Source organism: Brassica napus, chromosome A3 (assembly GCF_020379485.1).
Source record: "Brassica napus cultivar Da-Ae chromosome A3, Da-Ae, whole genome shotgun sequence".
NCBI lineage: Eukaryota > Viridiplantae > Streptophyta > Magnoliopsida > Brassicales > Brassicaceae > Brassica > Brassica napus.
This window is the reverse complement of record NC_063436.1, coordinates 4,500,418-4,523,529: the sequence shown is the minus strand read 5'-3', so window position 1 is coordinate 4,523,529 and position 23,112 is coordinate 4,500,418. Positions and strand designations below refer to the sequence as shown.

Here is a 23,112-nt window from a genome sequence, read left to right as displayed (position 1 = left end):
AGGTCCATATATATGGTGTTTGTTCATCTAGTTACGATTTTGTTTTGGTAGAAGGTTGGTGGCAAAGAATGCATGAAGAGGTTGTTAGCTTGAAGGAACAGCAATATAAAGAAAATAAACAAAGAAAATAAAATAAAAGCAAAGAAGAGATTTATCTTAAAGCAACATTAATTAAAACCACATTTACAACCAATGGGAAATTCCTTGAAATTTAAAAACAGAACATAAAATTAAATAAAAGATACACGTAGCTTCCGCTTAATATATAGTGGTAATCATCATTTTGATTTAAGATCAACTTGTGGCTCAATTCAAACAATTAAAATTAAGCAGAGCTCCTAAAGGAGCCAAGAGATTTAATTCCAGCCGCTCTTAGAACAAACTGATGGTATAACGCAGCAGCTGCTGCTCCGATCATTGGTCCCACCCAAAATATCCACTGTTCAAATTATCAAAATATATGATTAAGCATCATTAGTTTCATTTGATATATATTTTTAACTAATAGAAAATGTGTCCATGTATATAAAAGTTAATGACGTACTTGGTCGTCCCAGGCCTTTTCTTGGTTGTAGATAACTGCGGCTCCGAAGCTACGGGCGGGGTTGATTCCGGTTCCAGTGATGGGAATGGTGGCCAAGTGAACCATGAAGACGGCAAAACCAATGGGAAGTGGCGCCAAAACTGGAATGTGAGAGTCACGTGCACTTCGCTTGGGATCGGTGGCCGAGAAAACGGTGTAGACAAGGACAAATGTTCCGATGATCTCGGCACCTAGTCCGGTACCTTTGTTGTAGCCGTCGGCAAGCTGGTTGGCTCCACCTCCATATCTAATGTTATTATTCATTTGTATTTAGAAAAAATAAAAAGATATCTAGACTTTTGATTGGCTGATGCATGAGTGTTGAGACATGATGGAACCTGTTGTAGTAAGAACTTTGGAATGCTTTGACCAGACCGCAACCACATATGGCACCAAGGCACTGAGCCACAATGTATAACACTGTCCGCACTAATGACACTTTTCGAGCTATGAACAGTCCCACCGTCACAGCCGGATTTATATGACCACCTTCAATGTTTCAATAAAAGCAAGAAATGTTAATTTATTAATCAACTTAAAATGTAAGGTTGTATTTTAGTTTAGGTAAGCCAAACCAAAGTAACTCATACCGAATTTAGCTAAACTTTCGAACTGAGTAGAAAGTTGAAAATTTCTATTAAACATGAAAGATATTATTGGCTTTTGACCAAAACAAAAAGATAGATAGACAGTACATAGGCTTATTCGACAAAACATTGAAATTAAAGTACCACATGGATCTATACAGATTAGGTATTACTATAATCTATATGTGATATATTTATAAACTATACCATATTTCTAACGTTATATATGTTTACGGAAAAATCTATGAGCCGTGACGCGAACGTTACTATACGTACCAGAAATACCGGCGGTACAGTAAACGAGAACAAAGATCATTCCACCGAAAGCCCACGCAATCCCCAATATCCCAACGCCGCCGCAATCAACTCCTCCGGCGTTTGCGTCGGTCTGAGCTTTGTAGCCAATTACGGTGAGGATTGAGACGTAAAGGAAGAGAAGTGTTGCCACGAACTCAGCTATAACCGCTCTATAGAGCGACCACTTCCCAAGCTCCTCCATGTCAAACAATGGGGCCGGAGGCGGATCCTGGTAATCTCTCGCCGCCATTGCTCCGCCCTCTTGCACCTCCAAGTCCTTTGCCATGGCTAAAGATGATGATGAGAGAGAGAAAAGATGGATGTATTTTGATGTTTGTTGTAACTCTCTAGTTTAGTTGTGTGTATATATATACACAGATGCTATGCAAAGGTTTGGTATAAGTACATTGTAAGACAGATAATTTTTATGGCTATTAATAATGTGGACAGTTAATTAAGTACACATATAGTATTAGAAATAATTATGTGGACAGTTAAGTATACATATAGTATTAGAAATAATAATGGAAGGAATCATATCTAAACCGTATATGCCTCAAATGAGCTGGTTGTATTATGAGAAACATCTCAACATTTTTAGGAATTAAAAATGTTATGAAGGAATGATTTGCACAATTGCATGCAGTGTTATGTTTTACCTTTTCAGAATATTGATATATTGGTTTATATAAAGAAATTCCAACATTTGTTATATGTTTCTTTCTTAAATATGGGTATGGTGGGTTTAATTTTTCAGTCTCGTCGAATGTGGGAATGGGTATATAGAAAAGAGTAAAAATAGATCAAAGTTTTTATGACTTAACTATATGTTTATACATTCTGGAGTATCTCATGATTCTCATCAGTGATTTTGAGTTAAAACTTAGAACAATCGCAAATGTCTTAAACTATTGGAACCGTGTAATTTATGATGGAAGTTATTTAATTACTCTTCAATATACAAGTCATCCAAGAAACTGAAAAAGCAACAGATTACTGCACATACTGAAAATCATTTACCTACAGTACCAAAAAAACTACTGTTAATTGTTGTAATCTTTAGTTTATTCACACGAAATACACCCACTCACCAAAGAAACATCATAACATTGATGCTATTTTAAAAAGTTAAGGTTTTTCAATATTGAGTAATTTTCATAATATTTGTCTCTTCAATCTTTTTCCTTTTTCTCAACTTCTAATTTCATTGATAATAAAGAATAATGGAAACAAATCCTCTTAAAGCACCAGAATGTAGGCTGATCCCGGGTTAACAGAAACTACGAGCGTTGGTCCAAAAGCTCTTCTAGAAATAAAACGTAAAACAGATATGCGTAGCAAGGTAAATTAAAATCGTTCAGACCTGTACAAATGCATTTGTATAGCCAATCCTCTGTCTCCAGAGTCTCCACTAATCCATGTGGTGTGGAGATAGATGTTTCTTCAATTCAACATTTTCTATATTATGCGTACATTTTCCGAATAACATAATACGTGTCAGAGCTGTCTTTAAATTGTATGATTAGTGGAAGATATACTTGTTTTAGGCTATCCTGACCAACCCTTGATTTAGACATATTCTTGTGTTTATATTAGTTTAATTGGAGCCTTAATTTAATATTTTTCAATTGTTGTTGCAACGTCAAATTTCATCTCCTATTTTTCTTTATCCAGATTTCAATCTTTACAATTAAAATTTATGTTATTACTAGCTTACATGTTCCATTAAATTGATATTATCTAGCGAATAACTGAATTACGGTCTAACAAGATGGCCGAACTATATATATATATATATATAAAAAGATGGCCAAACAATATATCACTACAAGAAAACATCGGGATACTGAGGGAAAAAATCGTCGGTATGTCGTCGGAATAACGCTATTCCGACGACATACCGACGAAAAAAGTCCTCGGAAATATCTCCTCGGAAATTCATACTTCCTCGGAATTCCGTCGGAAATTTCCGACGAAATTCCGAGGAAACAAAATTCCGAGGAAACTCCGAGAAACATATGTTCGTCGGAAGGTTCCTCGGAATATACCGATGGAATTCCGATGGTCAAATCCTCGGAAGTTTCGACAAAACATTCCTCGGAATGTTTATCGGAAAATTCCGAGGAACATATGTTCCTCGGAAATTTCCGAGGAACATATTTCCCTCGGAATTTTCCGAGGGAATGGAGTTCCTCGGAAAATTCCGAGGGACAAAACTCCCTCGGAATTTTCCGAGGAACTCCATTCCCTCGGAAAATTCCGAGGGAAATTTGTTCCTCGGAATTTTCCGAGGGAAGAAAGTTCCTCGGAATTTTCCGAGGAACTCCATTCCCTCGGAATTTCGAAAAAATTTATTTTTTTAAAAAAAATTTAAATTTTTTAAATTTAAATTTAAAAATTTAAAATTAAAATTAAAATTGAATAAAACATTAAATAAAACATAGTAGATAATATTCAAAGTTAAATAAAACATTCAGAGTTTTTGGTAAAAAAAAAAAAAAACTACGGGTCTTGGATGTTCGGGAACACCTCGTTCGGATACATCCTCTTCATCATCTCCATCATCTGCTCGTTGAGCCTCTTCTGGGTCTCATAGCCCGCCTGTTGAGCTGCCATCTGGGTCTCCAACGCAGATATCCGATCATCCTTGTCCTTCAGCTGAGCCGTAAGAACTTCCGGATCAACATATGGCGGTGGTGCAGAAGAAGGAGCAGCCGACCGGGAGCGACGACCCAAACCGACCATACGTCCCTTCTTCTTTGGAACCGACTGAAATATAAAAAACTAAATTTAGATAATATAAATTGATGATAAAATAAAAATCAAGAAATAAATAAATTGAACTTTAAAAAAAAAAACTTACCGATTCAACGATTTCGTTGATTCGAACCCGGGACAAGTTGGTCGAAGCCGTCGAATCGTCATCATCGGTTTGAAGCTGAGACACTTCGTCGTACACCTGAGTTTGGACCAGGTCGACCACGTCCCTCACAAGACCATCATCAATCTGACCGGTCTTCTTGTTGGTATACGCCCTTTTCATTAGGGCGAGATCATCAACCGGCTCGCCCTCATTTTCTTCCGCCTTGAAAAAAAAATAAATTAAACAAACATTAGAAATTTGAAAAAATGCATAAAAAATAAAATTCTGAAACTTAAATAATTAAAGAAAAAGCGGTTGAACTTACCATGCGATCCGCGAGAGTGGCAATAGATTGGGCACCCAAGTTATGCTTGTAGATGCCCTTCCCTTTACGGTCGCTCCTGCGGTTGTTGGAGTTGGTGGAAGAAGTTTCTTTCGTCTCTTCCTTATCCCAATGCTCACACAACTCCTTCCATACCGTGTCGTTCATCGACTTTGGGACCTTTTAATTTTTTAAAAAAAAAGTTTAATAATTTAAAAAATAGTTTAATAAATTAAAAATTGTTAATAAATTAAAAACTACCTTGTTTACTTCCCACTTCTTCTTCCACTCGTACATCTGCTTCCCATAGTTGTCCATAACTTTATGGACAAAATGGTTATAGATAGAGAGCGTATCATCGGAATTCCAGTTGAATTCTTGCTGAAATAGTTTAAAAATAGTTTTAAGGTATACTTTTTGTATCGAAGATAATTTAAGGTATACTTTTTGTATGAACGTTTTTTATGCTTGAATAGAAATCATTCCCGAGCAAGTCTGTATCAACGTCGTCACGACCTAAATTTTCAAGCTATATTAATCATGTATTCATATATGTGGTAATAGACTTGCTTAGCATATATTTTACTATATAATATACATATATGATAATATGATATATGACATAAAAATTCAACAGAAAATTACTGGACAATATTTAAAATGATGAATTAATGAAACCTCAATATAACCCACCAATTATCAAAAATAAGGGAAAACTAAAATTTCGGATTTAAAATCGAGGAAAACGTAAAATAAGATGATAAGAATGAGATCCATGACATGCAGAATCTGAACAACGTTGAACATGTTATTATATGTTATCTTTGCCAGACGATTTCTTCTGTACATCGTAAAATTATGTCCCAATGATTTGATCCTAATTTTTCCAATTATTCAATTCATGTTGGACTTACATGCTTGATGCATGCATATATTATATTTCTAGTTGCATATATAAATATATAGTATGTGCGTCTTATACATCCATGTAAATAATACAAGTGAGCATGTTCATTAGTTTTGGTTTAGAGTTTGATAGCAAGATGAAATCAATGATTGATGAAAAGGTTCCAAAGTATAAGAGCAAAAGCAAATTAACACTGCACATTGTACTCACTCAAACTATCAACCACATGCTCTATACTGTTATAAGATTTTTTTTTTTTTTTGGTAAAATGTAAAGATTATACTGTTATAAGATCTTTTGATGCATCCAACAATGTTACTATTTGAATAAGGCATCATTACCTTACTTCGCTATATAAATGAAACATTCTAATATTTCATCCCAAGAAAGGATTCAAATGTTCAAATCCAAAACTATCATGTTCCAAATCTCAATATCTGAAATGTAGTGTACTAAAAAGCAATTCCTCGAAATCAAACACAATTACAGCAAAACGACAAGAGAACAAAAAAAGGAACCTTCTTTACTCGTTTTTTTTTTGGACAAAGAACCTTCTTTACTCGTTAGGAACATCTACAATCTCCTCATGAAGATGCTGTCATTGGGTCCCTACCATCAACCGTACACCCCACGGAAACAGAAGTCCCTAAAATCTCCCTCACCGTTCTACTCAACTCCTTAGCAATAGATCTCGGACGCATAATCTTTGCGATCTGGATGACGTCATCAAACGAAATGTTACCGTTATCTTACGGTCTCTCTCTGGCTCCTTGAGCGCCTTAATTACAAGAGCCGCCGCGGAAGGAACAATATAGACTCCACTAGATGATGCATATCAAAGAAGATCGAGTGGATGATTAGTTTGGTTGTAAATGTATAGTTTACTTTAGAATTTGATTTGTAAAACAATTTAAATTAAAAAGAAAAAGAGAAAAATATTTCTAAAGCAATGTTTTTTTTTTTACAGGTGGAAGATGATCATAAGATGTTGACTGGTCGAGATAAACCATATACATGTCAGTATAACAATCATCCATAAAAATAAAATAAAACAAGCTTTGATACTTTTATTAAACACAAGATTTCCAACAGTACAAAATAACAAATTAGTATTTTTCAAATAGCTAAAAGATACTGAAACTCAAAATCATAAGGGATCTTTTCAACCACCAGAGAGGATGAAGAAGAAGAAGCTTTGGAGTTTTGATTCTTTAAACAATCCACCATTGAATTTCTCAAGGAACCAGACGTTGGTAATTGGTTGCAAACCCATTTCACCAGAGATCCCATCTCTACGCCGTTGCCATCATCCCTTGCCACGAAATCGACGGCGTGTTTTACAAGAAGCTCAGGCAAGATTACCCGTTTAGCCAATGTAACCACAACGGACGCTTGCAGGTACTCCAGTTTCGCTTTCTCTAGCTCTGTTGCTACTCCTTCTCCGGTGTATATCCTCACCTTCAATTTTTAATTTGAAAAATAACCATTTGTTGTGATAGTATATAGTATGTAACCATATATTTTCACCATCAATCTAATAGTTACAAAAACTGTCTATAACTCTATCAAGTGCTTGAAATAGTGAATAATTAAAAATACTACAACACTGATCAGGTACTAAGAATGCTAGTTAACCATCTATGTAGTTAATTTAAGTATAGATATTAAACCGTCTATTGTCACAGTTTGTTCAGCTTAACAGAAGTGGATTAATGAGTTTAACTTACCGCAGGAGAGGATCGAGTTCCGCATGAGAGAGCAAATGTGATGTTAGGATCCGCTGATTCTATACCGTATAGTTTACGAATAATCATTTCTTCGTGTCGATCCTGTGATCATATTTGCATACTTAGCGAATTTATAAGATTAATCAGATAAATATGAAGATGATTATTGACATAGTATGTACCTGAGTCATGTTAGAATTTGCAGGCTTCCGTAGAATATAATGCTCTATGGTATGAGCACTTATATTTTTGCCTCCAACATTTATTGTAGCCTACAATTTATACTTTGATTATCACAAAACTTAAATACGTATGAACAATATGGAGTTGACTTAATCTAGTGTTTATTTTAGAATGGAAAAGAGAAACATACCTTATTATAAACAAGAGATTGTAGTTTCTCAGTTGTTTTAGGAACTCCATATTGTAGATATCCCTGGTCATACGCGGAAGTAATGAAAGTACGTTGAGTATATACATAAATATGAATTTTTTTTTTTAATTAACAAAATATGAAGTATATAAGTACAGAATATATACATGCATAACACATGCATTGAACATGTTGATCCAAAACGCCAGCTTTTGTTGATGGCTCAACACTCTCAAATCCACGGTCTCAAGATTGTTCATCAACACCCTGCATTTTGTACATAACAATATGTTTAGCCAACGTAAGAAAATAAATTCACAAAGTTTATCTCGAAATTTACCTGAGTTTCTGGATCAAAGAAACCGAGCTAGAACTCGAAATACACTTGGAATCCATACAGCTTGAAGTGAAGATGACGAGATTCTTGTACGGACCAATGTCTCTAGCCAAAGATGCTTCTACATCAAATACTCCATAGGGATCTTGTTGTCTTGATTCTTTATAAGACACGAGATTCATGGATTTAGACAAACCGGATGTTGCCTTGTCCACCCTAAAGCTTCTTGAGATCAAAGAGAAAGGATTGGATCTCGAAACCGGACCTTTCTCTAGCTCCATGACTCTTGTGGTTCTAAGGAGACGAACGTAGATGAAATTAAGACACTTCATGATGTTCTCGGCGAGCTTGTTTGGATGCCACTTCTGTATGTTTTGTCCATCTTCCATTAAAATTGTGCTTGATAGAGATTTTGGTGGGAGGTCTAGTGATGTATCAAGTGCTACACGATCCTTATTAGTCTACAAAAAATCATAATTAACTATAAATTGTATGAGTAAATTGAACGAAGTGAATGATGCATGATAAGTATTATACAAATTACGTACCTTGGGAGAGGAGTATCTAGGTTCACGTAGAGGAGAAGGCGATTTCATCCTCCTAAGCATCTTCTTCATATTAGTATTCTCTTGCAACTTATTTTCTTGTTGAACTGACCGAGGATTTTCCTTCTTGACTAATCCAACTTTCTCATTAGATTTGTGGAAGCTTTGGGTCACGTAATCACCTTTGATGGCTTTGTTGATGAAATGCAAAGTCTTTGTTTCAAATGTTGCATTCTCTTGACGATGATTAGTAGAAGATTTGGTGTTGTTGTTTCCATTCTTCATCATGCATTGATCCACCATAGGGCTTGGAGGTGGCAAATTAGAGTACTTTGGCAGAGCTTGATGAGAGGTTATAGAGTCATTATTGTCACTCTCACTAGCTTGCCATGTTCTTCTTGATGAACTTGTTGTTGCTTGTCTCAAAGTTTCATCTTGTTCTTCCTTGAGATTTATCTGGAGATGGCTTATCTGAACCTCTAGTCTTGAGATTTCCCCTTCCACTATCGAAAGTTCCGTTATTAGTTCCTTCATCTGCATTAAAAAATAGTGTTAGGTAACTTATTTAAACTTTTTTACTGCTAAATAAATGTCATGGTCTTATTTCTCTCATAGCAAATGAAAAGTTTACCGCTTCAGAAGCAAGTGAATCATTTTTGAAGCTTGGCTCTATTTACATATATAATAACTATTTCCCTAATTTTTGAAGTTATTGAGAAAATTATGAATATAATAATAAAGCATTATCAAAATAATCGAAACATCAATTACTAAAAACAAGGAAAAATCAATTTAGATTTTGAACGATAATTACATCAGTTTGACTACCATGTAGCAGAAAGCTAATTAGCAGGTGATTGCCTGTTAGAAAATAGTATGTAATTATACTAAACTAGAAAGGGCCTTGATTGCATAGAATAGCTTCGCAACATGTAACGGAAGTTTGTATTTTTTTTTGAACTCTTTGTATATTTGCTTATGATTATGCCTTTTGTCCCGGCCGTAAGGTGATCTAGCAATTTTGTTTGATTTAGAGAACTATTAATTAATAATTGCATTTATGGTTGACCTAAAGCCTTGGATTAAAAGCAACGTTACCATAAATACGTGTATGATCGTTATTTATCATCACATTCATATATTTTAGTTTTGCTGCTTTTTCACTCTATCCAAACTTAGAAACTTTACTTACTCTTCCACGCGTATTTACAAAGGGATATGGAGAAGCATGTACAAAGGTATAATAGTTACCTTGGGAGGGAGAGAAGCAGGAAGGGCAACAGAAGAAGATGAAGGAAGCTGATGTTTTTGGACTCTCTCCAAGATCTCACGTGTCTTCTCTTCTTGATCAAGCATCTCCCGTAACATATACACCTAACAATTATTAAACCTTCTATTATTTACCACATATTAGCCTACAATTTGACAAATATAAATGATAATTTTTATTATTTAGTCTACAATTTCACAATTGCAGAAGTATCATATTATGTGATTTCTGTTTGTTAATGATAATAACATGCATTGACTAATTTAGATAATGCCAAAAGATATATTGAACATAAAACTTAGATTGGATACCTATATTAAAACTCTGCTCTATGTATATATTAGCATGTCGATTTATAACAACATCCCTTGGTGTTTGCCTAGATATACACCTAAATAGGTAAGTAGCTTTAAAATGGACTTCCATACCTCTTTCTCCATTTCTTCCTTTTTCTGCTGCCCATTTGGCCTTTTCGTCCTCTATACACATCAAAGTTTCACAGGAAAAAATCCAATAAGTGAAAGCATCGATTCATACAACAATAGAATCATGCAGAAACAGACTGATGATCAGATTCATGTGAATGAACGCTAAAATCAATTCATATTCGTAGCATAAAACACACGTATTAGGTACTTTTATATGTGAAAAGAGGGTTATGAGGGTTTATACAAACTCCATTGGTTCGAGGTTTCATAAGCTAGTTATTAGATTTAAGATTCATATACATTTCGAGCTGTATGCAAACAATCCATTAATTTGACATTTAAAATGACAAGACGAAGAATGGAACAAAATAAAAACTCACAACACTATGAGGGACATTGAAGGGAGACATGGAGCCAGGGAGAGTTGTGGTGGGCATGGCCATGATGGAGCAGATGTCGTCGTCGGGACTAGACCAACGAGATGAAGATGGAGCAGTGACGCAAAACCGGAAGGAAGAGTGATTTAGACAAGGAGGGAGGTAATGGTAATGAAGGAGGTTAATAGAAGAAGAATGGGACATATTGAGGTATAGATTGGCTTAGGCTTCAAGATGAAGAAGAGAGCGACCGATTGTGAGGGTTTGGTGAAGGAAGACGAGAAGCAGTTTTCGTAGCTGATGCTCTTAACCGTCCTTGAGAGAGAGTGGTGGGTAGTGGGTTTTTAATTTTTAATAATAATTTCATTATTATAAAATATTTCATATTTGGGTTTCTGCTATGATTTGTTGTTTGAGTACAAGGGAGATTATGATTTTGGCTCACTAATCATTACGTAACAATTTGCATATCTAGTTGTAGGATTAATGTGTAAGCAAAAAAAAATATTTTAATTGGATAATCATTTAACTTTTACATACTTTTTTTTGTTATAAACAAAAAACAATCAATACATTCTGATCTACCTTGTTCTTAAATAAATGCTTCTCCACACTGTATAGTACCAGACTAATAATGATAATTTGTATCAAATGATGTCATCTCATTTGGAAATATGAAATTCTAGGTGATGAAAGTAAAACAAATTACCATTGTTATTAACTTTTAAGCCAAGAAAGTAATGGAAGTTCTTGAAGGTTTTCTCATTGGTTCTTCTATGTACTTCTACATTTTTACTTGGTGTATAAAACATAATTGATAGCAAGTTGCAACACGATGATGATCTACGTTATATCTATAAGACAATAGAAAGATGTACAATAGGGGTGGGCACTTTACCCGATATCCGAAGTGGCACCCGAACCCGATCCGAAAAAACCGAACCGAAATCCGAACCGAAGTAGCAAAATACCCGAACGGGTATTGAATAAGGAGAGATTGGATACCCGAACCCGAACGGATAATACCCGAACCCGAATGGATATCCGAAGATAACCGAACATATGTATAATTAACCTTATGTTTCTAGTTTATATCTCTCATTTTATATAAAATATTTATATTGATACTACACATAATTTAAGTTCATATGATATACATACAATTCCGGAAAAAATGATTTGCTACTCACTTAAAGTGCATGTCAAGTTTTTTATTTCAAAAATTAACAAAAAGTTATATCCAAAATTAAAAAAAAATAACTAAATTAGTGTCTTTTTAGTTTTAAAATGTTATGTCCAAATCTATTAACCATTCAATCTATTAAAAATAAAAAATTAGTTAACTAAAAGTTATATTTTTAAATACAATAAACTTGAGAAATGAAAATTTTAATATTTTTTTTCAAAATCTAAATATCCGAACCCGATCCGAAATAACCGAATCCGAACTAAAAATACCCGAACCCGACCCGAAGTACAGAAATACCCGAACGGGTTCTAGACCTCTATACCGAAATACCCGAAAATCCGAAATACCCGACCCGAACCCGAACGGGTACCCGAACGCCCACCCCTAATGTACAACATGAAGAATTACAGATAAGAAAATCTTGAACTCTGACGATGGAACTACCTATGAACATTGTACCAGGCCATGATCTTCAGCAATTGATGTATTCTTTCTTCTTGTAAAACCTTTGTGGTTTGTCTATGTTCTCTATTGATTAGTCCAGTATAGTTTTACATGCATAGAAGGAGCTTAAAGCTACTTCTTCTGGAAAGTTACCATGCAAAAGAACGCTGCACAGCGGCTCAAGATACCGGTTAGTGTAAGGAAGATGAGGTAACGAGGGAAGTGCTTGATGTTGTAGCCATTATCCATCAGTGGTCCACAGCGAGTGATAAGCCAAACAAGCATATATCACAGCTCAAAATATGTTTCGTTTTAATTTCCCTTGAGAAGAAACTCATTCCTATTTTAGTTAATCTCTCCTATATCTACGTCCATTATCCATTTGATTTTTAGCAAACAAGCATGTTTTATATTTTGAAGGTTTCGATTAATTTTAGTAATGTTTTTTGGATTGAACCTATTACAAGCTCTGACCTCTGCCTCGGCTAAACTGTAATCAATATTCAATACTATTTGATAAACACCACAATCACACCTCTGCGTCTCCCTTGCAATAGCTTTGGAACTGATGCGATGTTTTTCTTAACTTTGATAATATTAAATAATACCATAATCGTCAACATCTGAGTCTTTTAATAATTAAAAAAAAAAAATCCTACAATACAACCAAAATATTTCGTTTTTCATATCCGTCTCTCCTCCAAAAACGTCAAAACAATAAAAATAAAAGTGCAGATTGATGTTTATAGTACTAATATAGAAGAATCACTGACCTCTTAAATGAGTAAGAAGTGCAGAGATTACGAGTATGGTGTCTCCCTCTCTCTTTAACGTGTTGGCTTCAAAACCATCACCAAACAAAATCCCTCTCACTCTCTATAGCCCTGTGACCCAACCAAGTCTTCTGACTTGACTTTATCTTCAGTCTTCAAGCCCAGCTTTAGCCTTGAGATGCTTCTTGAAGTCCATAATATCACCATTCCATTTCGTGATGCACTGCTTCTCACACACCCATATCTCATGAGCCACTTGGTTAATCAACCTGAAGTCGTGACTCACAAGAACCAAACCACCATCCCACTCGTTCAACGCCTCAGCAAGAGAGTCGATCGTCTCAATATCCAGATGGTTAGTAGGCTCATCCAGTAAAAGCATGTTAGGCTGCTTATAAGCCAGCCACGCGAATATCACACGGCTCCTCTGTCCATCAGATAGATTCTTCATCGGCATCACTTGCGCCTTACCGGTCAGACCGAACCTACCAATAGCAGCTCTCATCTTCTCCTCTTCGTTACCCGGAAACTCGTTCATCATGTAGATAAGCGCAGGCACTTCAAGGTCCAGCTTCTCAGCTAGATGCTGATGGTACTGAGCAATCTTCAAGTGGTTGTGACGCCTCACCATTCCTTCAGTTGGATGCAGCTCACCAGTCATGAGCTTCAAGAGAGTACTCTTCCCAGCTCCGTTGGGTCCCACAAGTGCCACCCTAGAGTCCAAGTCAACACCAAAGTCGATGTTCTTGTATATAAGGTAGTCAGGTGTGTACCCAAAGGACACTTCCACAAACTGAAGCACCGGCGGCGGAAGCTTCCCAACATCAGCAAAACGGAAAACGAGGACACTGTCTCTCGCCACCTTCTCCGTGAGCCCACCTCTCTCCATCTTGGCCAGAGTCTTCTCCTTGCTCTGCGCTTGGCGAGCGAGTTTGGCTGAACCGTGACCGAACCGGGCGATGTACTCCTTCATGTGGGAGATCTGCTCCTGCTCCCATCTGTACTGTTTCATCTGATTCTCCTCTAGCTCGGAACGTGTCTGGCAGTACTGGTCGAAGTTACCGGTGTAGTACTTGAGCTGCTTGCTTTGCATGTGGATGATGTTGGTACACACTCCGTTCAAAAAATCCTGCGAGTGGGAGACCACGACGAGGATACGGTCAAAGTTCTTCAGGCTCTCCTCTAACCAGACACAAGCTTCCAAATCTGATGCAAGAGAGAAATAAGATTCGGCACAAATATCAAAAAATATATATATATACTCTACCTCTTTTATTTTATATGTAGTTAAAAATTTCTTCACACATTAAAAAAATCATTCAATATTGTACTATACCACTAATTAACTCTTTTTACTAATTAATGAGCTAAAAAGTAGGGATATAAGTTGAAAAGTTATAGATCAAACCCTTATAATGTAGTTAAAAATTTCTTCACACATTAAAAATTCATTATATATTTTACTATACCACTAATTAATATTTTTTATTTTACTAATTAATGAGCTAAAAGTAGGGATATAAGTGAAAAATTATAGAGAAACCCCTTAAAATGAAATGGATTTTAAAGTCTAAAACTACACTTAGGGAGTATATATACTAATGAAAAACAAAACAGAAACCAATCAAAGCAAGTAAGAACGTACCTAAATGATTAGTGGGCTCATCAAGCAAAAGGATAGTTGGCATAATGAAGAGAGCTCTCGCCAACGCAATTCTCATCCTCCACCCACCAGAAAAGTCCTTAGTCTTCTTAGCCTGCATCTCCTTGTCGAAACCAAGACCAAACAGAATCTCAGCAGCACGCTTCTCCGCCGTCGAAGCATCCATGGCTTCTAACCGCTCGTAGATTGTGTCAAGACGCTCTCCGCCTCCATCATCCTGTTGCCAAAAAAAAAAGAACTAAAATCAGCATCCAAACACAACACATACCAAAATCAAGAATAGAGTTTTACACAAAACCTGCTCAACAAGAGTCTCAATCTCCTTCTCCAGCTTCAACCTCTCCTCGTCACAGCTCATCACAGCCTCGAGAGAAGTCATATCAGTGGCTTCAATCTCGTGGGAGAGATGGTAGATGTCCATGTGATCAGGAATCGGAAGCTCTCTGAGTCCAATCGCAGTTAAGAGAGTAGACTTCCCACAACCATTCAACCCGAGGAGACCGTAACGTCTCCCGTAGTTAAGCTCCAGCATCGAATCAACAATCAGGTCGTAACCATGAAACGTAACAGACAGAGATTCAATCTGCAATCAAAACAAAACAAAACAAAACAAAGAATCAATCTAACTGATTCACACGAGTTCGTCTCTAACTTCAAAAAAATCTAACTTCAAAAAAAGACTTACACGAATGTCTCTGGACTGAGGATGAGAGCAGAGGATTCCGGTACAGGTCCGGTCGGATATCTGAAGAGCGTCGACGCCGCTCGACAAGCTATCAGCTCCGTTTGAAGAAGAGGCGGCGGCTTTAGCGGCGGCTGCTTTACCGCCTCTTTTGGCGGCGGCGGCGGCTTTCTTCTGGAGAGCCTTCTTCTTGCTAGCGTCGGACACCATCTTTCGAATCTCCCTGAAATTCGAAATCAAACAATTGAGGATGATACAGATCGAAATCAAACAATTGAGGATGATTTGTAAATAATGGATTTTTACCTGTTGGAGATTGGGAGCTTGGAGAGATCTGGAGATCGAGTTTCGCAGATGCAAAGGTGTGTGAATTAGGGTTAATGAGAGAAGTGGTTTCTGTCGAGGGAGGCGGAAGGAAAGAATCGTGTTTTTTTTATTTATAAGAGGGTGAGTGCCACGTGTACGACAAGACTGTGTTTAGCTGCAAGACTTTTTTTTAGTTTGCGTATTGGAATCTAACACCAACTCCCCACATCTGGTCGGTCGCGAATATGCGAATATGGTGCGTTTTTTTATATGGGCTTTTATTTAGGCTTGTTGAATTGAAGGCCCAATGTTTGTAGGTAAAGATCCATAGGTGAAAGTGGAAGCCCCACTGTCTTTCTTATACCAGCCCCATTATGTATGTATATGTTTGGTATGACATTTGAAGGTGTGAAATGTTTTTTTCAAATGAAGAGGAAAGTTCTCGTCCTTATCAATCGTCCACCCATTCTTAAAAAAAAAAAATTTGGAAATTAGTGTTGAGAAAGAAATAGAATCAAATATAAATTTCACAAAAGTACAAAAGTAGAGGAAAAATGTGAAGATGAAGAAAGGTAAAAGGCAAAAGGGGGAAATCATTGACTCCTGCATGTCTTTCTCTTTTCATTCTTTAATTTTATTAAGATTTAAAAAAGAAAAAAATTTAAACTTTTGAGAAGGTGTTATATTATGTATACTTGTATGTAAACTTTTGAGAAGCAATGATCGTTGTTCACTAGTTCAAGGCGATGTTTGTATCAATCAAATAGATTGAAAATGGTTTATGTATTGATCAGTAAGCGAAGATGATCCCTAGTAAACTTTTGTTTCATCATATAGTCGTCCAACAAATCCAAAGATATGCGCGGTCCAACAGATAGGATTAAACTTTTGTTCGATGACCTGAGAAACATCATCTTCAGAGGCATAAATAAAAGATCACATTAATATGTACTAAAAATATTCAATTCTATATTTATTTTGAAATTATATCTGAAAAGAAGTATTTAAATATTCAATAAGTACCTTAAAAATCTTAAGCGCATATTTACAGTCTATTCTACTACCCGTCAATGTTCTTCCGCCGCTTCACATAACGACGCAAGCATTCGGATTATCATCGCTGAAAATCTGAGGTGCTAAGTATTCAATCGTATCTCCATCCTCACCGGAAAATACGCAGACCCGTGAGCAGGCTGAGCCGCCACGTACTGTTTCTCTTTTGCGTTACCATTCTTGGCCGTCGCCACAATCTCCACGCTACGTTTTAGCTTCTCAGTCAAACTCCTGACGAGCTTTTTCACGTCCATTGTTCCTTTAACCGTCACCAACTGCTTCTCGTGATCTATTGAGAAGCCACTCACACCTGCCGTTGCAAAAAACCAAAAAATAAAACGTCGTCAGCGTTTTAAACTAAAAACAGCGTTTTGAAAACGCTGACAGAACTCATTGGTTTTGTTGTGTCTCTCTCTCTTCAAACCTTTGGTTTTAGAGACAGTCTTTTGAATCTTCTCAATACACCGTTCACGGTGGAAGTCCACCTTCAGTACCGCCGTTGTAACCGGAGCCTAACACAGACTTTTAGAATCAGATTCTTGGTTTTGTAATAATACGAACGGTTAAGTAAAGTTCAAAGCTTTACCTCTTTAGGTTTCTTCTCCTTTGACTTCTTTTCTTTGTTCTTGTCCTTACTGTCCTTGTTGTTGTCTTTCTCCTTATTGGGCTGAGGAGAAACCAACTCGACTTTCTTCTTTATCTTCACTTCAAGTTGCTCCCGGAGTTTAGCCGGATCTACATCTCCGGTCACCGTTACTTTACCAGTCTCTGACTCTGCTTTCACCGTCTCAACGCCTGAGAGATATTATTACACGTTATTGTTATTTTTCAATTAAAGTAGGGATTTTTAAATGACCCAGTATAGGTTCCGAGTAAAAAGGACGGTAACGTTCGATTTGTTCATACGAAAATCAAACCTTGGATAGCACGAACGGATTTAACGAGTTTTGAAGCGCAACCATCGCAATGCATGTCGACCTTCAAAACGACGGTGATAGACGCCGTCTTCTTCTCACCGCTGCCATCTCTTTTGTTGTTGTTCTGTTCAGAGACAAAACAGAGTGCGCAATTTAAACCCAATAAATATGATCTGCAGTATAATTAAACTGATAAAGTCGAGAGAGAAGATTCGAGGCTGCTGTAAAGGGTAGCTGCGGTTTGACTCGGTTACCTTACTCATGGTGACTCGGTTTAGTGAGGAAGTAGTGGGGAGAAGGAAAGTAGACGGAGACCAGAGTCGGAAGGAAAGAGAGAAGGACTAGACCTTTCATTCTATTTATAGTAGTTCGGTTTAAATGGGCTTTATGATGATGATGATGAGTGGTGTTATATAAATGACCTCTGATATTGTTCTATAGTTTTTTTTTTACCAATATCATATAGTTAAGAAAGTGTAAACTTAACAAATCCACGCACTTTATACCCAAAAACTACATTCAGCACATATTTTATGTTTTCGTTAAAAAGTTAAAAACATTACAAGAAAGTTAAGGTTCCTTTTTCATTTTTGAAGAAAAGTGAATTCCAGCATCTTAATTTAGGAAAAGATGAAAAGTTAGTTTTCCATACATAATTTTAGTTCTAAATAGCTTACAGATTGTAATATTTGAAAATTTTCCATTTTTTCAGTTCCTCTTGATACAGTTGTTTTTTTTTGGTTCTCTTTAGTTGAGACGAAACGGGTTGTGGACATAAAGTTCACCAACCCTACCAAACCAAATATTATGGGCCTCACTGAGCCTATGCATATGTGCTTTTGTTTAGTAGCGATGTGGTAAACCCCCTGTTCGAAAACGCGGCTGCCTAGCCGAAAACTCGGCTGCCCAGGCGCTCGGCGCACGAGTACCGTGGCGATTTGGACCAAATCGGGTCAACTAATCGGACCACAATAAACCGGCCGCCTAAGTTAATTAATCGGGGTTTTAACGATTTTTAACCGATTTTTCCCGATTAATTTTAACACTTTTGACAGGGCTTTTGTGGAAGCCCACCTTGAAACTGAAGCGAAGCAGAAACATCTATATTTATAGATAATTTGACATGTTTCTTCTTATTTTGCTTTCCGATGTGGGATGTAGTTAGAACTCTTGTTTTTTTAACTTCAGCGCATCTTTTTCTTATTTTAATCGTTTTTTATTGTTGAATTTTTCTATACAAAATAAATTGATAATGCAGTATATGCTACAGACTGTATTGTCTCTTTTCTTGTACATGATATAAACATTTTGATAAATCTTAGATAGGTGATTCTAATGACTATGTATTTCTACGATAGGTTCGACAGTGAAATCATTTTAATTTATGGATTTGAATTTTTAAAACTAAAGTCCTTAACATGGGATTTAGTTAATTTAAATGTTAATATGAATTTCAATATACATAGATTATCACATTATAATATATATTTACATATTATATTTAATTTAAAAAATTAAATTAAATGCCCCGCGTACTCCCCAATTAATCTCCGATTTTTCGTCAAGGCGCTAGGCCCGGCTCGAGTGCACGACTAGCACCTAGCGCGATTACGAACAGGAACCTAATTCAAAAGTTATATAACTAGTGTTGTGGTTTCCTTTTTATATTCGGAGGGTTTTGGATGTAACAATATCTGGCATGGGAATGTGTCAACTGGAACATAGAAACAGTATCTGTATTTCCATCAATCTATTTCTCTTAGCCGCAGGAGACACTGATAAAGGTGGTGACTTTCATACACAATGTAGCAACTCAACATATACTATTAATTAATACGGTCTCGCAATAGTCAATACTATCTAGCTAAACAAATACTGCTAACTAATAAGGTCTCTAAGTACTATATATGTATACTTGAAATAGTAAGTCTCATATAAATAGAAATCCTTCTATACATTAAACAACGAAAAGTCACTTAACTGATTTTTCCTTACATGATTATTTGTGAAGTTTTAACAAAATTGTTATAATTTGTTTGGTCGATAATTTTTAATTTTTAATTTAAATCTAGATTAAAAATAAAATAAATATAGAACCAATTAATATCGTTTTCAAAATATTCTAAATTATATTAAAATAATAATTTATGGTAACTAATTGTTGAAATTATATAAAAAATAATAACGTTTGTTTAATTCTTTTTTATATTTATAAACTACATAATATAATGAACGAAACTTTTTATAATTTTAATTATTTTAATTAGATCTAAAATAAAAAGTGAATCTAAAACTAATTATTATCACTTGCCAAATAACCTAAATGATATTACAAATAATAATTTATGGTAGCTAATTTTCAAAATTATATGAAATGTAATAATGTTTGATCAGTTCTTTTTCTATTTATATACTACATAAAATAATTGATAGAAAATAATTAATAAAAATAAATATAATGATTGCATATTCATATAAAGATATAGTTTTATGATCTATAATACTTATAAATCTCTTATAATGTCAATATATGCTTTATAAATAATTAGCCTTTGATTGGATGGTTTATATTTAACAGAACATTTGAGAACTTGAATTTAAAAAATATATTTTTCATTTAAATCAAATAATATAATGAATGAGGTAATGGTATGATTGAAAAAAAAATCTAAGATGGATTTTTGGTTCACTGATTATATGGTTTGTCTTACTATTTAAAGGGATAAATAAATATTTGGGAAAAAATATGTAAAAAATGAGAAAAACATTAGCAAAAATTTAATTAAAAAATGAAATGATACAAGGAAAATAATTTCTACCCAAAGTCTTTGGGAGTTTCCCTGATAGCTTATTGTGAGCAACATTTAACATACCAAGATTTTCAAGTCGTCCAACATCTTCTGGTAGAGAGCCAGTCAGTAAATTATTTGACATGTTTAGGAAAACAATGATTGAAATTTGCACAATCTCCTCAAGTATAATACCAGTGAGCTTATTATTCTGGATATGTAAATTTAGCAAATAGCTACATTTACCACATTTACCAAGACTTGGAGGAATGATTCCTTCAAAACTATTGTCTGACAATTGGAGTGTTTCTAACCGAGTGATGTTGCCTAAAGAATGTGGTATCTCTCCCGACATTTTGTTTGAATAGGCATTATATCCCACCAAGCCTGAAAGTTTCCCAAAATAGGCTGGGATTGGTTTATGAAAACAATCCGGAAGGAGGAATTCTTGAGGCTATAGCTATATTGACTCAAATAGAGTTATTCTTGTTATCAACAAACAATTTGTCCTCCTGCAATTTACAATTTGTCCTCCCTTTGGTATTTGAGCTTGTTTGGTAATTATTTCTCTTGGAACTTGAGGCCAGATTTTGGTAACTTGCTACCAAACATTGAACGATGGGCTATGGAAAATAATTTTCTCACAGGAGCCATTCCACCAACACTTGGAAATATTTCAACTCTTCAGTATCTGGGCATGGAGCTTAACAACCTGACTGGAAGTATTCCTCTGAGCTTCGCAAAACTATGATATTTGTAAAGATTAAGCCTTACTGAAAATTCTTTGGGAATTTTTTCAGCGGGAGATCTTGAATTTCTTGTTGCTTTGACTAACTGCTCCCAACTGCAAATAGTAGGGATTCAATAATCTCGAGGGTGACTTGCATGTCTCCATTTCCAATCTGTCAATGAGCCTCACTAGTGTAGCTCTTCAAAATAATTTCATATCTGGAAGCATCTGGAAGCATTCCTCATGGCATTGGGAATCTCATAGGCCTACAAGTATTAGATTTGACTAACTGCTCCCAACTGCAAATAGTAGGGATTCAATAATCTCGAGGGTGACTTGCATGTCTCCATTTCCAATCTGTCAATGAGCCTCACTAGTGTAGCTCTTCAAAATAATTTCATATCTGGAAGCATCTGGAAGCATTCCTCATGGCATTGGGAATCTCATAGGCCTACAAGTATTAGATTTGTCTGAAAATCTATTGAATTGTTTTTAGCAAAGTCTATCAAGCTTCATCAATGATCTCAGTTCCGAAGGAGTACCTTGTCCAAGATGATTTGAATATAAATCAAGGTCCACCAATTTAGAACAGTTGAACAGACTGGCTGGAATCCCCCCTCCAAAATGTTGAAGCTCATATTCAAGTGCTAAAGTCTAAACAAGTTAACCAGCTCTCGAGGGATGTTTCCACCAAAAGAGATATCAGTGACATCAACTGATGTGAGAAATGAAAGATTACCAATAAATGGCGATATCACTCCACCCAACTGAAAGCCTCTGAGGTCCAAACGAGTAACTCTCTTGTTTTTGCGGCCACATGTAACCCCTGCCCATCTGCAGAGAGGGGACGAGTTGTTCCATGGAGACAGCAAAACTTTTTCTCCTCGGAAACTTGAGACTTGAACTTGAGTAATGCTTGCTTATCAGTTTCATGGGTATCCCCCAATGCTTCAAGTAACATGAGAGCATGGAAAGAAATGAAAAGAAAGAGTTTCATGTTGTTTCATGTTTCTCATGTATTGGAGGAAATGAGTACAAAGAAATGAGGAAAATGTATAATGAATATCTTCCAAACGTCTAGTTTTTCCGATGAAATCTCATTTTCTTGGATAACAAGAAATGGTAATAAGTTCTCTATGCTAAAAGTAGAGCTGGTCCATATTTTGTTGAGACCACAAGCCAAAAACAATAATGTGTCTGGTTAGGTTTGAACCATTCATGTCTTACAGAATTTAGAGAAATTTGACTACTAGACTAAAGTCACTTTTGTCAAATTTTTGGCCGATATTATATTTAATATATGAAAGCCCGAATTCCATGCTTCATTGGCTTCCAATCGCCTTTGTTTCTCCTAAACTTCGAAGTAACACACAACAAATACAGTTTTGAAGGTGGAAAGTACCCTTTTCGGTTCACATAATTTTTAGATCAATGTCTCGACACCAAAAACCCTTACTTCTCCGTAGCCATGCACCATTTTGATCAAATATCTTGCAAGCACTCATACTCTCCACTGAATCATGAAATGATGGAGCTTTATGAATCATGAAAGTGGGACGCCTATATTAGGGAGGAGGTGAAAGGGGAGAGTAACTCCGAGTGAATTGGGAGGCGATAGAAAACAATAGGGGCCAATGGTGGTTTCTGAAGATATGTGAAACGGTCCATATTTCATAATAAAAGGCCAATATTTGTTTACGGTCCATTGGTTAACTGAAAATGGATTAGACAACGGTGACGTGACATGCCTCACCACTCACCATAGTCCCCTTTTCCTTCAGTCAAGTCACAGAGTATCATATTCTCTATAATACTCTTCGCTTTTCTGTTGATTAATCGTATATATTGAACATGCTGTGTGAAACACCGTTTTATTCACACTTAACACTATGCAGTCGGTCATTCTTATTAAGAATAAAGGTTTGATTTGTATTTGATAATAAAAAAATG

The 23,112-nt window shown here is 35.8% G+C and overlaps 4 protein-coding genes across 5 annotated transcripts; all 4 read right to left on the bottom strand.

Moving 5' to 3' along the window:
* Positions 1-133: 133 nt before the first annotated feature.
* Positions 134-1,824, bottom strand: LOC106419765 (probable aquaporin PIP2-4). Its single transcript, XM_013860596.3, has 4 exons — positions 1,447-1,824; positions 922-1,072; positions 545-830; positions 134-439 (listed from the first exon to the last, which is right to left on the bottom strand). Exons 1-4 carry the CDS (start codon positions 1,751-1,753, stop codon positions 326-328), a joined length of 858 nt encoding a protein of 285 aa, XP_013716050.1. The 5' UTR covers positions 1,754-1,824; the 3' UTR covers positions 134-325.
* Positions 1,825-6,601: 4,777 nt separating this feature from the next.
* On the bottom strand, positions 6,602-11,031 carry BNAA03G08810D. Of its 2 annotated transcripts, XM_013860595.3 has the most exons (11): positions 10,620-11,031; positions 10,240-10,290; positions 9,793-9,915; positions 8,545-9,075; positions 8,262-8,457; positions 8,000-8,156; positions 7,827-7,926; positions 7,660-7,722; positions 7,469-7,558; positions 7,287-7,388; positions 6,602-7,017 (listed from the first exon to the last, which is right to left on the bottom strand). In XM_013860595.3, the coding sequence occupies exons 1-11, from the start codon at positions 10,818-10,820 to the stop codon at positions 6,676-6,678; spliced, it is 1,956 nt and encodes a 651-aa protein (XP_013716049.2). In that variant the 5' UTR covers positions 10,821-11,031; the 3' UTR covers positions 6,602-6,675. The 2 variants fall into 2 exon arrangements, with proteins under 2 accessions (XP_013716049.2, XP_013716048.2); XM_013860594.3 differs by having other exon boundaries at positions 8,000-8,457; positions 10,620-11,029.
* Positions 11,032-12,859: 1,828 nt separating this feature from the next.
* Positions 12,860-15,884, bottom strand: LOC106419733 (ABC transporter F family member 1). Its single transcript, XM_013860553.3, has 5 exons — positions 15,674-15,884; positions 15,371-15,590; positions 14,984-15,268; positions 14,668-14,902; positions 12,860-14,228 (listed from the first exon to the last, which is right to left on the bottom strand). The coding sequence occupies exons 2-5, from the start codon at positions 15,575-15,577 to the stop codon at positions 13,171-13,173; spliced, it is 1,785 nt and encodes a 594-aa protein (XP_013716007.2). The 5' UTR covers positions 15,578-15,590; positions 15,674-15,884; the 3' UTR covers positions 12,860-13,170.
* Positions 15,885-16,091: 207 nt separating this feature from the next.
* On the bottom strand, positions 16,092-19,690 carry LOC106419691 (heavy metal-associated isoprenylated plant protein 3). Its single transcript, XM_022717507.2, has 5 exons — positions 17,898-19,690; positions 17,644-17,767; positions 17,313-17,521; positions 17,151-17,238; positions 16,092-17,036 (listed from the first exon to the last, which is right to left on the bottom strand). Exons 1-5 carry the CDS (start codon positions 17,904-17,906, stop codon positions 16,810-16,812), a joined length of 657 nt encoding a protein of 218 aa, XP_022573228.1. The 5' UTR covers positions 17,907-19,690; the 3' UTR covers positions 16,092-16,809.
* Between the last annotated feature and the right edge of the window lie 3,422 nt (positions 19,691-23,112).